Source organism: Rana temporaria, chromosome 2 (assembly GCF_905171775.1).
Source record: "Rana temporaria chromosome 2, aRanTem1.1, whole genome shotgun sequence".
In the NCBI taxonomy this organism is placed as follows: Eukaryota; Metazoa; Chordata; class Amphibia; order Anura; family Ranidae; genus Rana; species Rana temporaria.
The window spans coordinates 263,803,152-263,825,002 of NC_053490.1; the positions used below are offsets into that span (position 1 = coordinate 263,803,152).

General features: G+C 45.3%; 1 protein-coding gene across 6 annotated transcripts in view; it reads right to left on the bottom strand.

The window, feature by feature from the left end:
* SCML2 (Scm polycomb group protein like 2) overlaps positions 1–21,851 on the bottom strand; it is a 125,098-nt gene that overhangs the window by 78,227 nt on the left and 25,020 nt on the right. For 5 of the 6 annotated variants that reach the window (XM_040336892.1, XM_040336891.1, XM_040336889.1 and 2 more), the window contains 4 exons: positions 20,337–20,435; positions 16,786–16,856; positions 10,948–11,182; positions 8,106–8,194 (listed from right to left, as the gene is read on the bottom strand). In XM_040336892.1, the coding sequence (XP_040192826.1) occupies positions 8,106–8,194; positions 10,948–11,182; positions 16,786–16,856; positions 20,337–20,364 (423 nt within the window). In that variant the 5' untranslated portion in view covers positions 20,365–20,435. Of the gene's footprint in view, positions 1–8,105; positions 8,195–10,947; positions 11,183–16,785; positions 16,857–20,336; positions 20,436–21,851 lie in introns of those variants that run through there. The other variant, XM_040336890.1, reaches the window with a different exon arrangement.

A 21,851-nucleotide genomic window follows, 5' to 3' on the forward strand; every position in this document is an offset into this window, starting at 1 on the left:
GGGTGCATTGACTGAAAAAAGGTGGAGAAACACTACTTAAAAGTCAAAGTCATTCTTTTCACTCCTCACCCTGGCTGCTACATAAAATCATATGTAGGTAGGTAAGGAGAGGAGAGCTGCAAACACAGACAGTAATTACACACTCTCAAAGGAGGAAGGGACAACAACGTATAAAGAAGGGGGAAGCCATGTTAAGGAACAGACTTTTCTGAAATAGTCAAATCTGCCATCAAGTTCAAAAGCACAGAGAAAGTCAATAAAAAATATTAATCAGGAAAAACACCACAAGCAAGCATTTAAAAAAATTCAGGTGGAAGGCACCTAAAAAAATCTATATTATATAATGAATTATTATACATTTTAAACTGACAGGGTCTCTTTATACCAGGATAATGGTTACAGCCAGCAAAGGGCTTTCACGTAAAAGTAATATGGGCAGCTGTATATAATAGACCCCTGATGTCGCAAATTCTTTGTCTCCTATATGCCTGCTTCACTTCACTGTGTTGTGGAGGTGTGCAGGCAGTGTCACTGCCTCACACGTTGCAGTAGCCAATTGAACTTAAAGAGCTGTCTGTGTGACAATTCATAAAAATAAGAAAAAAAGTGAAAAATGCAATGAGCAGAGATCAGCACATTGGCACTGTAGTCATTCCACCGTTAAATTGCAGCAGGTATAAGTTAGCCCATGGACAATTTTTAGGTACCATTGTTAGTCATCTTTTCACAAGTATGCTCAATTTCATGTGTCGACACGTTTATATATACACACACACACTCGATGCAACATCATAGTTTACATTTTACCAACAAATTGGGTATTATGGCTTGTTTGGGTGCACTAAAACTCATTAAAGTGTATTTTTTTTTACCTGACAATTTGCTTTTGAAAAACAGCTGCGCAAACATTGTGTGACATAAAAAAGTGCTACAGCCACCATTCTATTCTTCCAGGACGCTTTCAGAAAATATATATATATATATATATACAGACTTGCGTACTTCCTGGTAAATGTAAGTAAAGTAGATCAACATTCAAATCAAAAGCAGAATGGGGAGGTCATACAGTCTCCGGGTTCTTACCATCAGCAGTCTATGTAGTAAACAGTGACTGAGACCACAGGCCCCAAACTGACAAACCACTGGCGAGATCCCCCATTAGAGTATATAATTTGGTATTGGGGAAAGGGGTAGTGTTGTGGAAGAGTTCTTTTGGCATAAAAATATGCTTTTAATAGTTTATTATTGTGCAAAGAAAACTGAAGTTCCTCCATCAGCCCTAGAAGACACACCTTGGTGTATCAGAGGTCAGGCAGGCCCAATGCAGTTTCAATAAAGCATCTGACCTGTGCACAAAATGATTGTATATGGGGGTAGAATCATAATGCATAAAAAAACTAAAAAAAAACAACATTTTTTTTCATCACATGCTTAGAAGCAGAGTAGGGAATAGCTCATCTTTAATCTATACGTTTGCAGAGGGGTGTTGACTATTTAATGGTTCAGCCTGAATTGTACCAATTTGTCTTTTGATGATATAACAGAGGACATGAATGTCTCCTCAAAGTCCTCTGCCATCAGCTGTACTGGGTTATGCCACTTGTGTCAAATTGGAGGATTTTGTTCTGTTCTGGTGAAAAGTAATGCTGCATTGTAATGAGAGATTAGTTCGGTGTAAATCAGTTGATAGTAGGAGGAGGTCCTTAACACAAGGGGCTAGATTCAGGTAGGACTTACGACGACGTATCTCGATATGCGCCGCGTAAGTCAAAATCTGCGCCGTCGCAACTATGCGCCGTACCCACAAAAATAGATACGCCTGAAATTAGGCTTCTTCCGACCGACGTAACTTTCCTCCGCCGGCGTAACTTAGGAGCATTTTTACGCTGGGCGCATCTTGCGCTCCCATTGTTTTCTAATGCAAATGTGCAAATGAGGGAGATACGCCAATTCACAAACGTGCGTGCAAGTTGTACGCCCAGCGCAAACTTGCTCCTCATAAAAGCAGGGCAACTTGGCAACAGACGTCCACAGGTCAGCTGGAGAGCAGCTACAGCAGCAGCGTTACGGACGAGCTGAGCAAGCTGACAAACCACACTTGCAGGACAACACATCTGTGTGCCAACATGCCAGGGGCAGCCATGGTCCTAGCAATACTACTGTGTCAACCGACTCGTAGGAGGGCACGGGAGAGGATATACCGCACGCGCATATCTTTGGCAATGGGGAATCGGAGGTGTTTCGCATTTTCAGATTCAGCCCTGATGCCATCCAGGAATTAGCCACAACCCTGCAGGATGACATCACCAGCCAGACACACCGCTCACATGCAGTGCAGCCACTGGTCAAGGTACTGGCAACACTGCATTTCCTGGCCAGTGGCTCCTTCCAGCGTACAAGTGGAATCGTGGCTGGGATGTCACAATCCACCATGAGCAGATATGTGCACCAGGTTGTCCCCGCAATCCTCAGACGCATGTCCCACCACATCATCAAACCCACCCAGGAGCATCTGCGGCAATGGTGGATTTCTATCAAATTGCAGGATTCCCATGCACCGTGGGGGCCATTGATTGCACACATGTGGCACTACGGCCCCCCCGTGCCACAGAGCACATATACCGCAATCGGAAGCACTGGCATTCCATCAATGTACAGGTGATAGCCGATGCCCATTGCCTCATATGGCACGTCCGTGCCAAACACCCAGGGGCCAGCCACGACAGCTACATATACCGTCAAAGCCACATCTCCAGAGAATTCGAACAGAAAGTGTATAGGGACAGCTGGCTGGTTGGTGAGTGACAGCCATGACTGTCCCCTCCCCCCCCCATGATGCAGACATCACGAGGGGCACATGCACGACCAACATCCTCCTGTTTTTTTCCCTTCCAGGTGACGCGGCATATGCACTTGGGCCCCATCTCATGACTCCATTCCGGAATCCCCAAACCACAGGAGAGGAAAACTACAATGCTGCACACACACGTACCCGTGCAGTGGTGGAACGCACCTTTGGCCTCCTGAAGTCCCGTTTCCGATGCCTGGATACGTCTGGGGGGGCTCCCTGTTGTATTCCCCAAACTTCGTGTGCCAGAGCATCGGTGCATGTTGCATTCTACACAACTTTGCCATGAGAAAGGGCCTGGAGATTGACATACATGATGACCTGACCCCCCAACCACACAATCCCCCCCCGAACCGAGGGTAACCCGTCTGCTGAGGGAAGAGCAGTCAGGAGATGCCCAACAGTAGGCATCTTTGCACGTTAAACACACACATTCATCATGGCACAAGGAGAATGCACGCATGCACACCACTGTGGTCCCTAGCACACACACCCCACATCCTCATAACATTGGATTAGCCCAAGTCAGGACTTGGGAGCAGCAATGCCATGCCAAGGCTCTAATTATGTTGCTGTACATTCATACATCATTCACATGGCAGAGGGTGACACCCCTTTGCTGGCAGGAGTGACACCCCCCCCCACATTCACACACCAGTCACACTGTAGTTTACACTTCTCACCGTGTGTAGGAACTACAACTTTAAAAAAAAAGCTCATACTTTGAGCAACATATAAATAATAAAAGAAAAAACAGCAGAATCGCACAACAACAAAAAAAAAAAATCATCTGCTCTGCCATGGGCCAAGGCTGGTGCCACGGCTCCTCAGTTGGCGGGAGGGAGCCTGGGGTAGGGGAGGAGGGGGAGGAGCATCATCCCCTGCTCGGTCACTCCTGGAAGGTGGTGCCTGCCTGCCCTCCATAGCGATGGCAAGGCGGGTGAGCACGGAGTGGGTCTGTGCCAGCATCCTCAGCTGGCGGGTTGTATTATGATGCTGGTGCCGCCGGGTTTGCCTCCCCTCTGCATGCACAGCAGCAGTGTTGGCCTCTACAGCCCCTGCCAACCTGCTCACCTCCGCTGTGAGTACTGCTGTGGCGGCCTGCTGCTCCACCATGCATGTGGCCATCACCACACAGTTGGAGCTCAGATCCTGCAGGCTCTCTGTATTTTTGCTGCCCTGATCAGCCTGCAGGGTGAGGGCCTGCTGTAATGTGGCTGCGCATGCAGCCTGGGACTTGGACGAGGAGGCCAGGCTGTCCGCCACCCGCCGCAGGTCACCCACCATAGCCCCGATATAGCGGGTCTCCAGACCCTGCTCCTTCTGCAGCCCTTCTTGCAGGGCTCCAGGTACACCCCTCGTCTTCCTAAGAGCCTTCCTGGGAGAAGGAGAGGCTTGGTCCCGTCCATACGGGGAAGACCGGGATGGGGTTGCCCTGGATGGGGTTGCCCTGGATGGGGTAGACCTGGATGGGGTAGACCTGATGGTCGGGGAGGTGGTGAAGAGTCCAGGGATACTGGAAACCTCCTCTAGGTAGATGGAGTCCTCCTGGTGGAGGTCAATGGACTCCTCCACAACAACCTCAAGAGATGACCTATGGGCACTCCCCTCCACCAACAAGCCTAGGTTTCCCAGGGGGTCCGGCTGAGCCTCACGATGTTCCGGGAAGGGTGTGGGTCGCACAACAGCCGACGACGGCCCAGCTTCATCCAGCACATCTGTGGATGACACACAAAAAAAAAAAAAAAAAAAAACAACATGTTGGTGGACCCACACACTTGTTACATGTTCCCTTCTACCCCCTCCCATGCTACACACCAAATGGAGGATAAAACACACTTACCTGTCCTCAAGTCCCGATCAGTGGAGTCCCATCCCTGAACGCCCTCCACCTGCTCCTGCGACAGACACCTTGCAATGATCTCCTCGGAAGGTGTTAATCGCAAGGGACAGGCTGGTCCTCCTCCCGTGCCCCTGGCATGCTTTTTAATCAGGGCCAATTTGTCCCGGACCCGACGCCGCATGTCATTCAATTTTTTCTGAATGTCATCAGTAGAGCGTTTTTCATTCACAATGGCAATATCCAGGGCGATCTTGGCCAAAATCTCCCTCCTCTGTGTCTTGGTGGTATCTTTACGTTTGGCACCATGCAGGTTGGCATCGTACTTGGTCAGTGCCGCCAACATAACCTCCATCTCTGCTGGGTTGAAGTTATGCTTCCTCTTTTTGTCCTTGGCCACTTGAGGAGATGCCATCTCACGAGCAGACAAAATTAAATTGCTCAGGGGTTGAAAAAAGCAGGATGTAATTTTGCGCCGCACGGGCGCATGTCTGGGCGCATTTATGCACTCGCCGTAAGCCGGTGGGCCGGCGCATCCCAGGAAGTTGTGCCGGCGTAGTTGTGAGCATGCTCACATGGAAGCTACCAAGAGTCCACGCGACTGCGCATGCTCCGTCTGTGTTACGCCGGGCGCAAGCCACTGCTCCAAGTTCAGCACATCATTTGCATAAGGGCACACCCACTTACACTTGCGACTTCAAATTTACGTTACGCCGGCGCAACGTTACGTGCAAATGCTTTATGAATACATTACTTACCTCTCAAAATTACGTCGGCGTAGCGCAAAAGAGATACGCTACGCCGGAATAAAGATGCGCCAATCTACCTGAATCTAGCCCAAGCATTTGTGTACATGGCATTTGTAGAGACTAGAATATGTCAAGCTCATGTTTCATGTAGGTATGCATGTTACAGAGATTATCAAGGAATATAAACTTTGTTTGTTTATCACTGCAAAGTACTAGGAGGCATTATTCACTTGGTATATTTCTCATTTGAGTTGTATGTGATATCAAAACCACATTCTATAGCCATCAGAAAATATGGTCTATACACATGCAGTCTGGAATACCACGCATACCGCATCTAGTCTAATAGTGTGGACTTTATTCAATAAAAGTCTGAATATCTGATGGCTGTGGTCACCATGTACAACATGGCCGATACATGGTAACCACAGTATAAAGTATAGTGTGCATAACAAATTTCTATGTTTAGATCACTGTGGTTTATCTGAGATATTTGCAATTTTGTTCGGTTTGACAGCACAGTACATGTCTAATAAAAGAGCAAGGAGACACTTTTTAAAAAGTGTAACCAATTTGCCACAAGTATACATTTTGGGAGTTCTGACATCAGTTTGACTTCACTTTCTCCATGTTATTTCTTAGTCTATAGATTGGAGTCTGATGATCAGAATTAAATTGCCAGGCAAGGCAATGGTGGGGGGCAATCCACATTCTCTGCGACAGACACACAGAGCTCAGCTTGGAATCAAATCTGCAAGTGGCTTTGGGGGCTGCTCTGTGCAAAGCAATGCCACAGAGCAGGCAATACGATTGTTATTTTTTTTTTAAAGGTTTACAATCACTTAAATCTGTTGTCCTGTGAACCTGCCACACAAGCTGTTGACTCTCAGAAACTTGTCTTCTAAATCTGTCCTGGCTTTGGGTCTGCCAGACCTCCTCCTGTCAGAGTTTCCTCCAATGTCCAAGTGATACCTTGGCTTTCTTTGCAAATTTCTCTAAAAAGGAAAGACCTACCTACCCTTTTAAGGGTTTTAAACGGTCTGTCTGTTTTCCTTTTGTCAATTGCCTTTTTCTCACCATTTTGAGAGCAATATACTACTTCTGCAGTACAATACTGTCCACATTTTGGTAAAGAGGGTGTAGTAACAGTCTGTTTGAACACTGCTTTTATATAGACATAGAGCTATCATGAATGCCATGGTCAGATTCATCTACCTTACCAACTGCTCAGTGTCTGCCACCCCTCTCTGAAAATTGCCTAGGAAAATTCTCAATACTAACATATAAAAAGGCACTATACAACTATGTCCCGAGCTACATGACTAATCTGGTCTCCAAATATCACCCAAAACGTCCTCTCCAGTCCTCCCAAAAACCTCCTGCTCTCAAGCACTCTTATCTCCTCTTCCCGTGCTAGTCTCCAGAACCTCTCCCTGGGCGATCCCTAAAAAAACTCATCTCTTCAGGGAAGCCTATCCCGCCTCCATTAACAGAACTTTTAAGTCTTCCATCAGCTCATCCCACAGTTATAACCTTTTGTACCACTTTTCCCACCCTATTAGATTGTAAGCTCTTATGAGCAGAGCCCTCTTAAACCTCTTGTATTGAAACTGTGCCGTCTCCTTTTATATTGTAAAGCGCTGTGCAAACTGTTGGTACTATACAAATTCTGAATAAAAATAATTAGGGTTGTCCCGATACCATTTTTTTAGGACCGAGTACAAGTACCGATACTTTTTTTCAAGTACTCGCCGATACCGAATACCGATACTTTTTTTTAAATGTGTCCCCAAATGCAGCCATGTCCCCCACGAATGCAGCCATGTCCCCCCACAGATGCAGCCAGGTCCCCCCATACCTAGATGTCGCCGCCTAGTTAATCAGCGTGCGGGGAACATTACAGCTTTCATTTGAATAGCTGTCTGTTCCCCGCCGCGCTGCGTATAGACACTCCCCCTTGCTCGGGATTGGACGGGTGATCTGCACTCTGATAGACAGATCACCCGTCCAATCCCGTGCAAGGGGGAGTGTCTATACGCGGTGCGGCGGGGAACAGACAGCTATTCAAATGAAAGCTGTAATGTTCCCTGCACGCTGATTAACTAGGCAGCAGCGTTGCGGTATGCGGCGCCGGGGGGGGGGGGGGTAGTAGCGGATCTGGCATCAGGGGCATTTGCGGGAGTACAAGTACTACCGCAAATGCTCAGTATCGGTCCCGATACCGATATCGGTATCGGGACAACCCTAATAATAATAATATCAAACATTGGGACCCCCGTAGGAATTGTTGGCATAAACTTTCAAGGCTTAATTTACTTACATTGCTGAAGAACAACCGAGTTGTTAACCCATTGCTGCTTCCCTGAAAAAGGCCTTTTTGTAGAACTGAATTGTTCATTATTTAAAATTTTTTGTTAACCTAAGCTGCTTTTTTTTTTTTTTTTTTCACCTCTGGCAGTTAACTGCTTACCTTTGTACCATTTACAGCTATTTACTGGGCTTGAACTGTTTACATTTAAATGAAAACTGGAAAAATGCCTTCTAATGCTCTCTATCATAGTGCATCATTTATACCACTGTGTCCTTTTGGATTCTATTTTATATGCAGTTCTATCAAAGTGTCAAACAGGGGGCTTAATTGGCATGTGTTTAACTATTTTGCTCTTACCTTTTTAAAGTAGGATGCTGGTGCCATCTCTGCTCCATTTAGTGTTCTTAAAAGAAACATTGGCCAAGAAGAGGCATTCATCCGGAATCCTGTAAACATTTAGAAATAATATAAATTTTCACAATTACACCAGATCATATACACTGTTACAGCTGTGTTTTTTAAATTGGGTTAGGATATGCATTTAAAGGGATCAGCTTAATGCAAATAAATAAATAAATCTTGTCAAAGTGCACCAGTTTTTTTGAAAAATCTTGTGTGTATTTATAAGTAAACAGGGAAGTCATATTTTGTTATTACATACTTAGACTCTGCTTTCTCTTTTGGCTGCGAGCGCCGATCTGATGCAGATCGGCTGCTAATTTTCCAGCATGCCCATTGTACAGAAGCCAGCTTCTGTGGGGCAGGCTGCTGTACACATTAGCCAAATGCTGGCTGTTTTCTGTTGAACTGGCTGAGCGTACCAGCCTTTAGTCTATGCTTAAAACAGTGCACCCCCCTCTGTAGCTGATATCCTATTTAATAAAGAGAAGGAGAAAACCAGGGCCAGCTCAGTGTAGCTCAGACTGTGGTCCCACAAATCCATAGCGCCAGAAGCTCCCAGGGCTTGCGTACCTGAAAAACACAGAGTCAAACGTATGTGACGTCACAACCAGATGTTTCTTCCTCAGGCCATGGGAGCATCCAGTGCTGCGTATCTGTGAAACCAGTCTTGTGCCATCTGGTGAACCGGGACCAGTACTTGTGAGTGCGCGAGAATACCCCATATTATGCTACATGCTTGAGTCGCATCCACCTTTGTGAGTGTATTACTTTTACCATATTCAAGTTGTTTTTATGCTACACTGAGCTGGCGCTTGTTTCCTCCCTCCCTTTATGCTTTTCCAGAGTTGCTTCTTACTTATGGAAGTGAGCATCTCCCCACATGGACTCTTTTTGATTTTAATGGACTATGTATTCATAAATCTTTTCTTTTCATTGACTACCTACCCCAATAATATTCCTTAGTTGTGCCAATCTTTTCTCTTTTTAGATATCCTATTCAACATCACTTACACAGATCCCCTCCTTGCCCCCCACCCCAGCTGACCTGGACCGCTGCCATCTCCAGGTCCAACCCCCGGTATATCCGCATCAGGAGTTCAGGGTTTAGACATCCCCGTGGCATCCACTCGTCTTCTCCATAGCTGACAGGACAGGCTATGCAGCTGTTGATTGGTCGGCGCCTCCCATGTGACAGTGCTGACCAATTAGAATGCTCCAAAATATCCCTCCTGACGAGGGATGTTTTAAACATTCAGCTCAGGGGATTTTTAAGCCCCGGACGGCTGGCACAGATATACCGAAGCTTAGGAGACTACCGCGGTCCAGGTCAGCGATACCTGGGAGGAAAGGAGGGGGTCCTGTGTATGTTCACCTTACAGATTTTTCTGTAAAGGTGAACTTACCCTTTAAGTCACTTCGAACATGGCATGAATGTTGGTGACAGATGGGCTGGTCTGAATATTCCAAAAACAGCTGATCTACTGGGATTTTCACATACAACCATCTCTAGGGTTTACAGAGAATGGTCCAAAAGAGAGAAAATATCCAGTGAGCATTTTCAGTTGCGTGGACAAAAATGCCTTGTTGATGTCAGGAAAATAGGTAGACTGGTTCGAGACGATAGAAAGGCAGTACAGTAAGGCAACCAAGTTATGCAGAATACCAATCTCTGAACGCACAACACATTGAACCTTGAAGCAGATGGGCTAAAGCAGCAGAAGACCACACCGGGTGCCTCTTCTGTCAGTTAACCGCTTGCCGACCGACCACCGCCGTTTTACGGCGGCAGGTCGGCTCGGCTGCGCAAAATCACGTTATACTACGTGATGTTGCTCTGTGGCCACCCGCGATTGCTCGTCACAGAGCGAGAACCGGGAGCTGTGTGTGTAAACACACAGCTCCCGTTTCTTTCAGGGGGAGAAATTACTGATCGTATGTTCATACAATGTATGAACAGCGATCTGTCATTTTGCGTAGTCAGTCCCACCCCCCCCCCCTTCAGTTAGAACACAATGAGGGAACATAATTAACCCCTTCATCGCTCCCTAGTGTTAACTTCTTCCCTGCCAGTGAAAATTTTACAGTAATCAATGCATTTTTATAGCACTGATCACTATAAAAAAAATGCCAATGGTCCCAAATTTTTTTTAAAAGTGTCTGATGTGTCCGCCATAAGGTCGCATTACCGATATAAATTGCAGATCGCCGCCATTACTAGTAAAAATAAAAATGCCATAAAACTATCCCTTATTTTGTAAACGCTATAACTTTTGCGCAAACCAATCAATAAACGCTTATTGCGATTTTTTTTACCAAAAATATGTAGAATACGTATTGAATTTTTTTCAAAATTGTCGCTCTATTTTTGTTTATAGCGCAAAAAAATAAAACCGCAGAGGTGATCAAATATCACCAAAAGAAAGCTCTATTTGTGGGAAAAAAAGGACGCCAATTTTGTTTGGGAGCCACATCGCACAACCGCGCAATTGTCAGTTAAAGCGACGCAGTGCCGAATCGAAAAAAACTGGCCAGGTACTTTACCTGCATAATGGTCCGGGTCTTAAGTGGTTAAAAATGTACAAACTGCAAAAATTACTAAAACAAAATGTACATATACTCTCATACTGCTATACTTTGCCTCAAAAAAATAAAAAGCAAGCTACAATAGTTTGTAGCAAGTGCACAATTTCTGTAGAGAAATGGTTAATATTTATTGGATTTGATTATTTATCCTTATACTGACAAGTAAAATGCATCACAATCACAGTGCATTTAAATAATTTACCCTCACCCTTACCCAAAGGTGGCTGGAGCATATCTCCCTTCTTCTCACATGTGCCAATTTGCTGGATGTCAGAGGCATCCACCAGCCTCCAGAAGTCATTTTTATCATCACTGCCATCCAGTCGTAAACGTAACCGACCTCCTGAGATTCCAATGACCGTGGCTATACAAACAGAGGTAACATTTCGAGGATCATGAGCTTCCACTTTCATACCAACTTTAAATTCATTGGTGGGTGGAGTCCTAGACTACAAAAAAATAACCCAATATAAAAACATGTTTTCAGCTGTAACACATCATCACATCTTATGAAAGATAGATTTATGGATATGGAAAAACGTAAAAAAAAAAGGCAAAGAACAAACAGTAACAATTTAATATGTAAAGAAAAGAAGAAGTATTGGAAAAATGACATACCAAAACCATTTTATCAAAAAGGGAAATACATTAGCGAATGGCAAAAAGTCAGGCTGCAAAAAAAATTCCTGATTTCACAACTAACAGTCATTCAGGAGAGTAGATGGCCAAGAGCTCCCACAAGTGGTTTATTCTGGTAAGACAAAAACTGGAAAAATTAGGCGGTTTTCACACTGGGGCACACTAAATTTAGCAGCACTTTACCACTGTTATAGTGGCGCTTTTCGCCCACTAGCTAGCGGGGCACTTTTAACCCTTAACTTAACAAGGTAAGGGTTAAGCACTTGAAAAAGGCCTCTGCCGAATCGCTTTGGCAGCGGTGCCCATTGATTTTAATGGCAGGGGTGGTTTTAGGAGCGGTGTATACACCGACCTAAAGATGCTGCTTGCAGACTTTTTTCCCCATCCTGCAAGTGCACTGCTCCAGTGTGAAGGCACTCAGACTTTCACACTGGGGCTGCAGAAGAGGCAGTTTACAGGCGTCATTTTAAGCACAAAAACACCTGGAAAATGCCTCAGTGTGAAAGTAGCCTTACAGTGGTTCTCAACTCCTGTCCTCAGGACCCACAAACAGGCCACGTTTGCAAGATTCACGGTCATAGGCCAATGTAAATGGACAATTATCCGTTTACATCCACCCACCCATAGACATACATTGTGGTTCAGTCTGAATCCGTCAGAAACACTAACAGACAGATCTAGACTGAATGCTCGTGTGAAAGGGGCCAACCACTTAAGCCCCGGACCAATATGCAGCTAAAGGACCAAAGGTGTTTTTACAATTTGGCACTGCGCTGCTTTAACTGGTAATTGCGCGGCCATGCAATGTTGTACCGAAACAAAATTTGTGTCCTTTTCTTCCCACAAATAGAGCTTTCTTTTGATGGTATTTGATTGCCTTTGCGATTTTTATTTTTTGCGATATAAACGGAAAAATACCGAAAATGTTGAAAAAAAAATATGATTTTTATTATAACAAAAAGTAAAAAATATCGAATAAACTAAATTTTAGTCAAACATTTAGGCCAAAATTTATTCAGCCACATGTCTTTAGTAAAAAAAAAAAAAAAAAAAAAAAAAAACGTATATTTATTGGTTTTCGCAAAAATTATAGCGTCTACAAACTAGGGTACATTTTCTGGAATTTACACAGCTTTTATTTTATGACTGCCCATCTAATTTCTTGAGGTGCTAAAATGGCAAGGCAGTACAAACCCCCCCCCAAATGACCCCATTTTGGAAAGTAGACACCCCAAGGAAACTGCTGAGAGGCATGTTGAGTCCATTGAATATTTTTTCTTTTTGTCCCAAGTGATTGAATAATGACAAAAAAAAAATTATTTTTACAAAAAGTTGTCACTAAATGATATATTTCTCACACATGCCATGGTTATATGTGGAATTGCACCCCAAAATACATTCTACTGCTTCTCCTGAGTACGGGGATACCACATGTGTACCACACGTCACCGCGGAGGGAATTCCGCGGGGATTTTGATCTCATGGTTAGTACAACCATGAGATCAAAATCCGCCAGAGGATTTATCCGCGGAAACGGTCCTCTGTCTAGGCAGACACGTACAGGTACGTTGATCTGCCTGTCCGTGCCATTCTGCCGACGTATATGTACATGCGGCGATCGTTAAGTGGTTAAAGTCTTTCTAAACTGGATTGGATGCAATAGAAAAATTCAAGATAAAGATTTCCAAAGCTGTAATTATTTTTTTGCAATAATTTAAAGACCAGCATGCTCACCCTACAGAGTAAATGAAGCATTCATTAAATACTGGTCCAAATTAATGATTTTTTTTCACCAACAGTTGCAGTGGCGGCTGGGAACACTGTACAACCACTTGCCCTATGGAAGATTATTTACTTTGACCAGGCCATTTTTTGCAATACGGCACTGTGTTAATTTAACTGAGAATTACATGGTCGTGTGACGTTGTACCCAGGGCCGGTGCAAGGATTTTTGCCAACTCAGGCGAAGGTGCATTTTGACTAACCCCCCCCCCCCCCCCCAGCACGCACGCACAGCACCGCAAAAACTACTGTAAAGTGCCGCTAAAATAGCGGCGCTTTACTGCCGACGGCGCAACGCCCCAGTGTGCTGCTGCGCTGCCTGGCTTTGGGGTTCCCCCAATTGCAAGTCTCCTCTCTGTCTTGTCCTCCACAGAAACCTCACCTCATTTTACATTACACAGCACCGCACCTCTGGACCCCTTTTGCATTAAACAGCACCCTGCACCTCTGGACCCCTTTACATTACACAGCACCGCACCTCTGGACCCCTTTTACATTGCACCGCACCTCTGGACCCCTTTTACATTACACCGCACCTCTGGACCCCTTTTACATTACACCGCACCTCTGGACCCCTTTTACATTACACAGCACCGCACCTCTGGACCCCTTTTACATTACACAGCACCGCACCTCTGGACCCCTTTTACATTACACAGCACCGCACCTCTGGACCCCTTTTACATTACACAGCACCGCACCTCTGGACCCCTTTTACATTACACAGCACCCTGCACCTCTGGACCCCTTTTTCATTACACAGCACCCTGCACCTCTGGACTCCATTTGCATTACGCAGCACCCTGCACCTCTGGACCCCTTTACATTACACAGCACTGCACCTCTGTACCCCTTTGCATTACACAGCACCCTGCACCTCTGGACCCCTTTTGCATTACACAGCACCCTGCACCTCTGGACCCCTTTTGCATTACACAGCACCCTGCACCTCTGTACCCCTTTGCATTACACAGCACTGCGCCTCTGTACCCCTTTGCATTACACAGCACCCTGCACCTCTGGACCCCTTTTGCATTACACAGCACCCTGCACCTCTGGACCCCTTTTGCATTACACAGCACCCTGCACCTCTGGACCACTTTTGCATTACACAGCACCCTGCACCTCTGGACCCCGAGGAGGGGGGGGGTGACAGAGGAGGGGGGTAAGCTGACACAGAGGAAAGGGGTAAGCTGACACAGAGGGGGGGTGACACAGAGGAGGGGGTTTAAGCTGACACAGGGGAGGGGGTTTAAGCTGACACAGAGGAGGAGGGTGACACAGAGGAGGAGGGGGGGCAAGCTGACACATAGGAGGGGGGGTAAGCTGACAGAGAAGGGGGGGTAACACAGAGGTGGGGGGGTAAGCTGACAGAGGAGAGGGGTGACACAGAAGAGGGGGGTAAGCTGACACAGAGGAGGGGGGTGACACAGAAGAGGGGGGGTAAGCTGACACAGAGGAGGGGGGGGTGACATTATAACATCCTTTTTTTTTTTACTTTTTTTTTATAAATTCAGTGCAAGGCTCACATCTGGTGCCCGCCCTCCTCATTGGAGTACAGGTGAGGGGGGAGGAGGGAATGACACCTGTCAGCCTGCTAGATAAGGGGGAGGGGATGGGCGGCCTTACCGTTACTTTTCTTTAGCGTGTACGGCGGCAGTCTGTCAGTCCCAGCTTCAGTCAGTCAGACTCCTGGCGCCGTTAGAATTTGAAGCTGCATGCACGCTTTATGCAACGGCGCCGCGCTACCCAGGACAATAGCAGGGGAGAGGAGGAGGGAGGAAGGGAGGGCCAAGGGGACCAGTGTGAGTGTGTCTGTGTCAGACACTTCGGGCACGACGGCGCGCCCCCCCCCCCCTCTGCAGTGCCGGGGTGCCGTGAGCAGTGACCCGGGCGGCAGCGGCCCCTGCTGCCATAGGACGGGTTTTAATATTTTCCGAACGGGGAGCTTTTTTTGGCGCGCCCCCCCTCCCAGGACCGGCGCTGGCTGTACCCAAATAAAATTGATGTCCCTTTTTACCCACAAATAGAGCTCTCTTTTGTTGGCACATCACCTCTGCAATTTTTATTTTTCGCTCTATAAAACTAAAAAAAAAAAACTTTGTTATAAAACATAGCCAATAAAAAAAGAAAACGTAAAAATGCTACATATTGTTGGCAAAAAAATCACAATACGCTTATATTGATTGTAGATGCTATAACTTTTGCGCATACCAAACTATGGGATATTTTGATGTACAAGTACTCATGCAAATGCCAAGTATCTGCGCCGATACTGGTATCGGTGCAACGCTACCAAAGAGTCCAACCTAACAGCAGACCTGATAAGATGCCAGATTTACCTTTATAAACCAGAAAACCCTCATCAGTGGAGTTCTGTGATATCGTTTTATGGTATCAAAGCGCCCAAGTTCCCTCACTTCAGGTTAAGTATTACCCAACTACCATCCCTCTGTCAATGAATGCATTTCAGGGGCCATCAAGTGCACCCTTATTGGACAAGGTATGGGCAAGGTGGGCAGAACAGTGAGGCAGATCACATCTCTAGTAACAATAACTGTATAATGATTTATCTGGCTTGCGAGCTGGACTCTTAAATTTAAAGTTCTATGAAGTCGTCAGATAAACCTTCCCTTATAAATGTTTAGTTTTTATATTTTTTCCATTATTTATATCTTTTTATTTTTTGTGTTTGTTCAGTTCTGATTAAAAGCGGAGTTTCATTTTATTTTTTCACTTTGGCCCCAGGCATTGCTTACCACTATGCAGCCAGTGTTTGTAAAAAAAAATCCCCCCCCCCCCCACAAAAACCTTTAGGCTTCCTGAAGCGCTGCAATTCCCCATTACCTCGCCACGGTGAGATACATCATATCCTCCTGCCCGTTGGCTCTGGGATATATGTATTATCAATCCCAGCAGTTCATCCGGCATCCTCCACGCCGCATTGAGTGCGCCTCACTTTCTACACACTGCACAGGTGCGAGATTGGAAGGTGCATGCTGGGTAGCCAGCTGCACTGTATCCCGGAAGAAAGTCCAATCGGGCTTCAGATGCTTACAGAACACAAATGATTGCTTATGCCAATTTGTATGGCATAAGCTGCGACTATGGCGGGGGTTCTTAAAAGGGGTTGTAAAGGATTTTTTTTCCTAAATAGCTTTCTTTACCTTAGTGCAGTCCTCCTTCACTTACCTCATCCTTCAATTTTGCTTTTAAATGTCCTTATTTCTTCTGAGAAATCCTCACTTCCTGTTCTTCTGTCTGTAACTCCACACAGTAATGCAAGGCTTTCTCCCCGGTGTGGAGTGTCGTGCTCGCCCCCTCCCTTGGACTACAGGAGAGTCAGGACGCCCACTAACACACAGCTCCTTTCTCTATCTGCAACGTAAAGAGCTTACCAACTCTCCTGTAGTCCAAGGGAGGGGTGAGCACGACACTCCACACCAGGAAGAAAGCCTACCATTACTGCGTGGAGTTACAGACAGAAGAACAGGAAGTGAGGATTTCTAATGCCGCATACACACAACCGTTTTTCATGACGTGAAAAATGCCATTGTTTTAATTGGTAATTAAAAAAAAAAAAAATTTGGGTTTACATCCACTTTAACTTATAACACTCTGTATGACGTACCTGTCTAAAATAAAGCGCAGGAGCACCAACAGCACCAGTCTCCTTCAAGTATTCATCCCAGTTAAACTGTTCTGAAAAATAACCCAAACAACAACCAAAATAAGAGATGTTAATAACAGCATAATATTAATGGTTAACTGTGTTTTTACTGCCCCTGTAAGCTGCATGGTCTGTCACAACGGTAAACCAAGCCTTCATCTAGGGAGATATAAACACAAAGTAGTGGGCCTTTTTATAAATTACCACTGCTGAGTATCCAGGGCCTGCACTGGCAATTTAGAAAATACCACCTGTATGCTATCCCCTTATCTACCATATTTATCGTGGTATTGCACGCTCCGGCGTATAGCGCGCACCCCTAATGTGGACCCGCAATTCCTGTAAAAAAAACATTTTAGTACTTACAGTTTTGGTGTCTTGCGCGGCGGCCTCATCGGGTCCGGTGTCCGTCTGCAGCTTCGGTGGTGTCCTCCCGGGCTTCTCCCGCGCTGTCTCCCTGTCGAATCGCTGCTTCCCGCGCTCAGTTTGAATGCCTGCGCCGACATATACCGAGTGCAGTACACTCGGCTACATTCGGCCAAGCTCGGCTTCGCTGTTGCTCACGCTCTGCGACGTTTATGCGTGAGCACGAGCGAAGCCGAGCCTGGCCGAATGTACTGCACTCGGTATATGTCGGCGCAGGCATTCAAACTGAGCGCGGGAAGCGGGTATCGGCGTATATCGCGCACCCACGATTTTCCCCTTATTTTAAGGGGAAAAAAGTGCGCGGTATACGCCGATAAATACGGTACACCAAGTAAAGTATGCCAGAACAAGACCCTGCCCTCTTTAAACCTCACTGCATGAAATATGTCCTAAAAATGTTCAAGAGGAAAATCTTTTTGACTGCTGTCTTGTCCCATGCCTCATTTAATATTCTTCATTCCCAAGTCAAGCAGGCAGCCTACTGCATTTTGGGTATGGAAAGCTACAAGCATGTGGAGCCATCCATACTGCATTAAAGAGATGTAGCTAAGCATTCATAAACAAAGTGAACAGCAGCAGCTTCTAAAATATCTATAACTTACTAGAGATAGCATTGCATTATTACACAGTAACAAACAAAAATTCTATACAGTATAGTGGTAGTCACAAACAAAAGGAAACAATTAAAATTATACTGCTGAGTGGCAGTAAATATTCACAACCAATTGCGCAAATAACACCACACTAACCTGCCCCTCAGAAAATAAACCAATATTCTTCAAGCACTGCCCATGCTGGCTAACCACTAGTCACAGTGTGAATATAAATTGTTAGTCAGCATAGTACTAATCAGAGGCGTAACTAGAACATTTAGGGCCCCAGTGCAAGAAGCCAGAAAGTGCCCCCCTGCCTTAGCTCTGGTCCAGGGGCCCTTCCCTCCAAGCCCAGTGCCCTTGACACCCATTACGGGGCTCCTTCACATTATCTCCAGCGTCTTGGTCCCCCCACAGTGGCAGAACACCAGGGCTGGGTTGCAAGTGCGACCCTGGTAATTCTGCCAATGGTATCAGTAGAACTGTGAATAGTATCAGTGTCAGTAAAGCAGTAGCGAGTATATGTAGTTTTTGCTATTTATCATTCCAATTTTTTTTTTTTTTTTTTTTTTTTAACAATCTTTTTTATGAGCCCCGTTGGGGGGGCTTTGGTGAAATAGAGTGTCTAAACAGACCTCTGATGTTTCAGCTTTGAGACAGAGAAAGGAGATGGAAGACAGTCCTTAATCCCCCCCATTGCTGCAGCCTCAACTACACAGAACTAAATGGTCAGGAATAGCTCTTCACATTCACAAACCGAAGCATAGTAATCAGTGTTTACTATGCTTCAGTGCTGAATGGACATGGGTATGATTGGTACCGATAACTCACTGTGTCCAATCTGAAAAGGAAGGGGCCAGTAAATAACATTTACTGTCCCTCTCTATAGCTTAAAAGCATCCCTTGGGGGGAAAGGGGAGGCGGGGCAACAGAGGAGCAGTTCTGGGGCAAGGTCATCCAGTGCCAAGGGAGAAAATAGCAAACTGAACTGAAAACCTGCGCGTCTCCTCTTACATCAGAGTCCCCCTTATATCAGTGCCGCCTTTATAATCAGTGTCCCTCCTTTCAGATTCCCCCCGTTTATCAGTGTTGTTCCTTACATCAATGTGCCCCCCCGCTCCTTAAATTAAGAGTGTCCCCTCTTAAATGCAGAGTGCCCCCTCCTTATATCAGTGTAACCCTACCTTAAGCAGCACAGGAGCTGGGAGGTGGAGCAAGTGTGAATAGGGGAGTGCTGTGCTTTCTGGGAGCTGGGGTAAACAGATTATGTAATTGGTTGTTAGGGCACCGGTTCCTAGCAACCAAGGACTTTGGGTGGGGGAGGTGTTCAGAATTTCAGAGCCCTCTTTCAGATCTTTCAGCTGCATGTCACTGTCGACTACAGCTAAAAGACCTGCTCTGTGTGGATGCTCCTGCACTGCCTAGGAGAGTTAGGTCAGCACAGTAGAACCAAATAGGATAGGGGAGCTGCGCAAGGGAAACCGGCAGTGAAGCCTTACGTCTTCACAGTCGGCTCCTTACTGAACATGCGCTTAGCGCGCTGCACTTTGTGAATAGCCCAGCGGCTAAGGAAGGCTGAACTTCCGAGGGACTTTGTCGTGGCAAAGTCCCCTGGAAGTGGGAGCAGGTACCTGTCAAAAAACAAGTTTAAATTGTCACTTGTTTCCATTTAAACGGATATTAAAAAGGTCCAACTTTTTTGAAATTATAATAAAAAAACATGGCATACTTGCCTACTCTGTGCAAACGTTTTGCACAGAGAAGCCTTAATCCTCCTCTTTTTGGGTCCTCCATCGAGTGCCCCCATAGACAAAACAACCTTTACAGCCACTTTAACTTTATTTCCCTCACAAGGTGGCTAACATGCCCCCTGTGTCATATATTTGGGCAGGTGACAGGTACTCGTTATAGAGACAATAGGGGTCCCACAATGTCTCCCCTGACCTCCGATGCAGCCAATCTAATGACCCTCTCACTTCAATAAAAGTATTTTTTTAAATAGCCAGCAATCACACCAAGCTCAGGGCAATGGCCCTAAGCTTATCATAACAACTTGCTTACAGAAAATTAGTGAGTGGTGAACCCCCCCCCCCCCACAAAAAAAAAACTATTAACAGGAAAAAGTAATTATTCTTCCTAGAACACCAGCGACAAACTGAGGCATGTTGGAAATATGAGGACTTATAGCAGAATTTTCACTTTTTTTTTTTTGTTTGCCCACTCCATATCCACTTGTTGTGGCAATGTAACCCAACTGTCCCAGAATTCTTTGCCCCCTCAATAAACACAAAAGTATTTCGGTTCCTACAGTGTGCAGCAAAAACAAAAGCAAACATTAACTCCTGTAAATCAATGCACGCTAAATGCAACAGGAGTTGTGCGATTCCAAGCTCAAAACACACAAATATTTCACAAACAATTGACAAGCACAAAAAGGTGTTACACAGAGAAAATAACTAGGCAGGAGTATAATAAAATTGTACACATTGCTACCTTTTGTCCTTTTCGCAGTAGTCTTCATAACGGATGACGTAATTTATGCTTTTTGGGATAGTGTTGTTTTGTGACTTGAACTCCTTACACCTATCACAGCTTTCAAGGAAACAAATCATAAATATTACTTAAAAATCAACATCACAACAGTTATAGTAACAACCTAAAAATACCTGAGGCTTAATACACATGAATGCTAAAATTCAATTCACCTTTACCCAGTGCCTTTCTGAAATGCCTGAAGTATCTAGCTAGCTAACAACCAAAAAACTCAGATTACAGAGTAGGAAGCTGTTGTAACAAATTTCAAAACACCCACCAAGGTTAATAGGTTCCCTGTGTACCCAGCTATACTATATATGAGCCACTGCAGTAACACAGCAAAGATATGCGATATCAACATGCAAAGAGTGATTTCAGTTGGAAACCAATTACCAGTATAATATTTACCTCACCTATATGCTGTATCACTGTATTTGCTTTATTTATAAATGAGTGTTAGGGGTCGCTACTGGCAGGGAGGAAGGGGGATCTGTACTGAAGGGCAGGTCTTGTACTAGAGGAGAGGGGATTGGCCAGCATTGGTAAGGCAGGAGATGTCTGTATTGTGGGGGGGAAACTGTGGGAAAAGTAAGACCTCTCTTGCAGTGGGGCTGCAAGAGTCAACTGTTTGTGTAGTCTAGGATACAGCAAAAACACTTACCAGATCCTCTGCTACCCCAGCAACCGGCACTCCCCTTTACTCCAGTAGCAGATGGTCCTTCAGCGTTCTTACATCCAATGCAGGGCTGTGGTCCCTGCACTGTTCTAGATCACATCAGAGCCATATGACCACAAGAGTACAGGAGAGAAGGGGCTGTGTGGCTGATCTAGCAGGGTGAAGGAGCCTGCAGGAATGTAGAATTAGGCAAGTAAAACTGTTTTACCCGTTCCCCCTAGACATAAATGAGGGGGGAGTTCAGTTGAGCTTTAACCCCACTTTTTTTGAGAAAGAAAAACAAACTCCTCTAGGACAAAAAAAAAAAACACACAAACAACTTAGACTTGCCTGCAGAGTCTCACCTGCTGATGTTCCACTTGATACTGTTATTACTAAATCCAGAGTGACACACACACACTATATATATAACACTTTTTTTTTTTTAAGTTTTAGGCAATCATAGTAAGCTGCGGATTCAAATAGAAAAGAAAATTGCCAGGGAATTCGGGCTTACCTATTTTAAACAAGAGTGGAATTGACCTACAAAGGTCTGTATGCCAAAATAGATTACACCAAGAAGTCATTAGAGAGATGGCTATTTGCATATTTAAGCTGCCATAGAAGTAAAACAATGTGCGTGGCTTGTCTCCTTCCTGGCAGAGAGCTGGTTAAAAGACATATGCTAGCAAATGCAAAGAATCACAAACATGTGAGAGCTTTAGCATGAATAACTCAGGAGTTACTTCAAAGGAATGATCAGTTTGATGTGAAACATCAAATATCACATGATTACAAACAGAAACCTCCTGATCCTC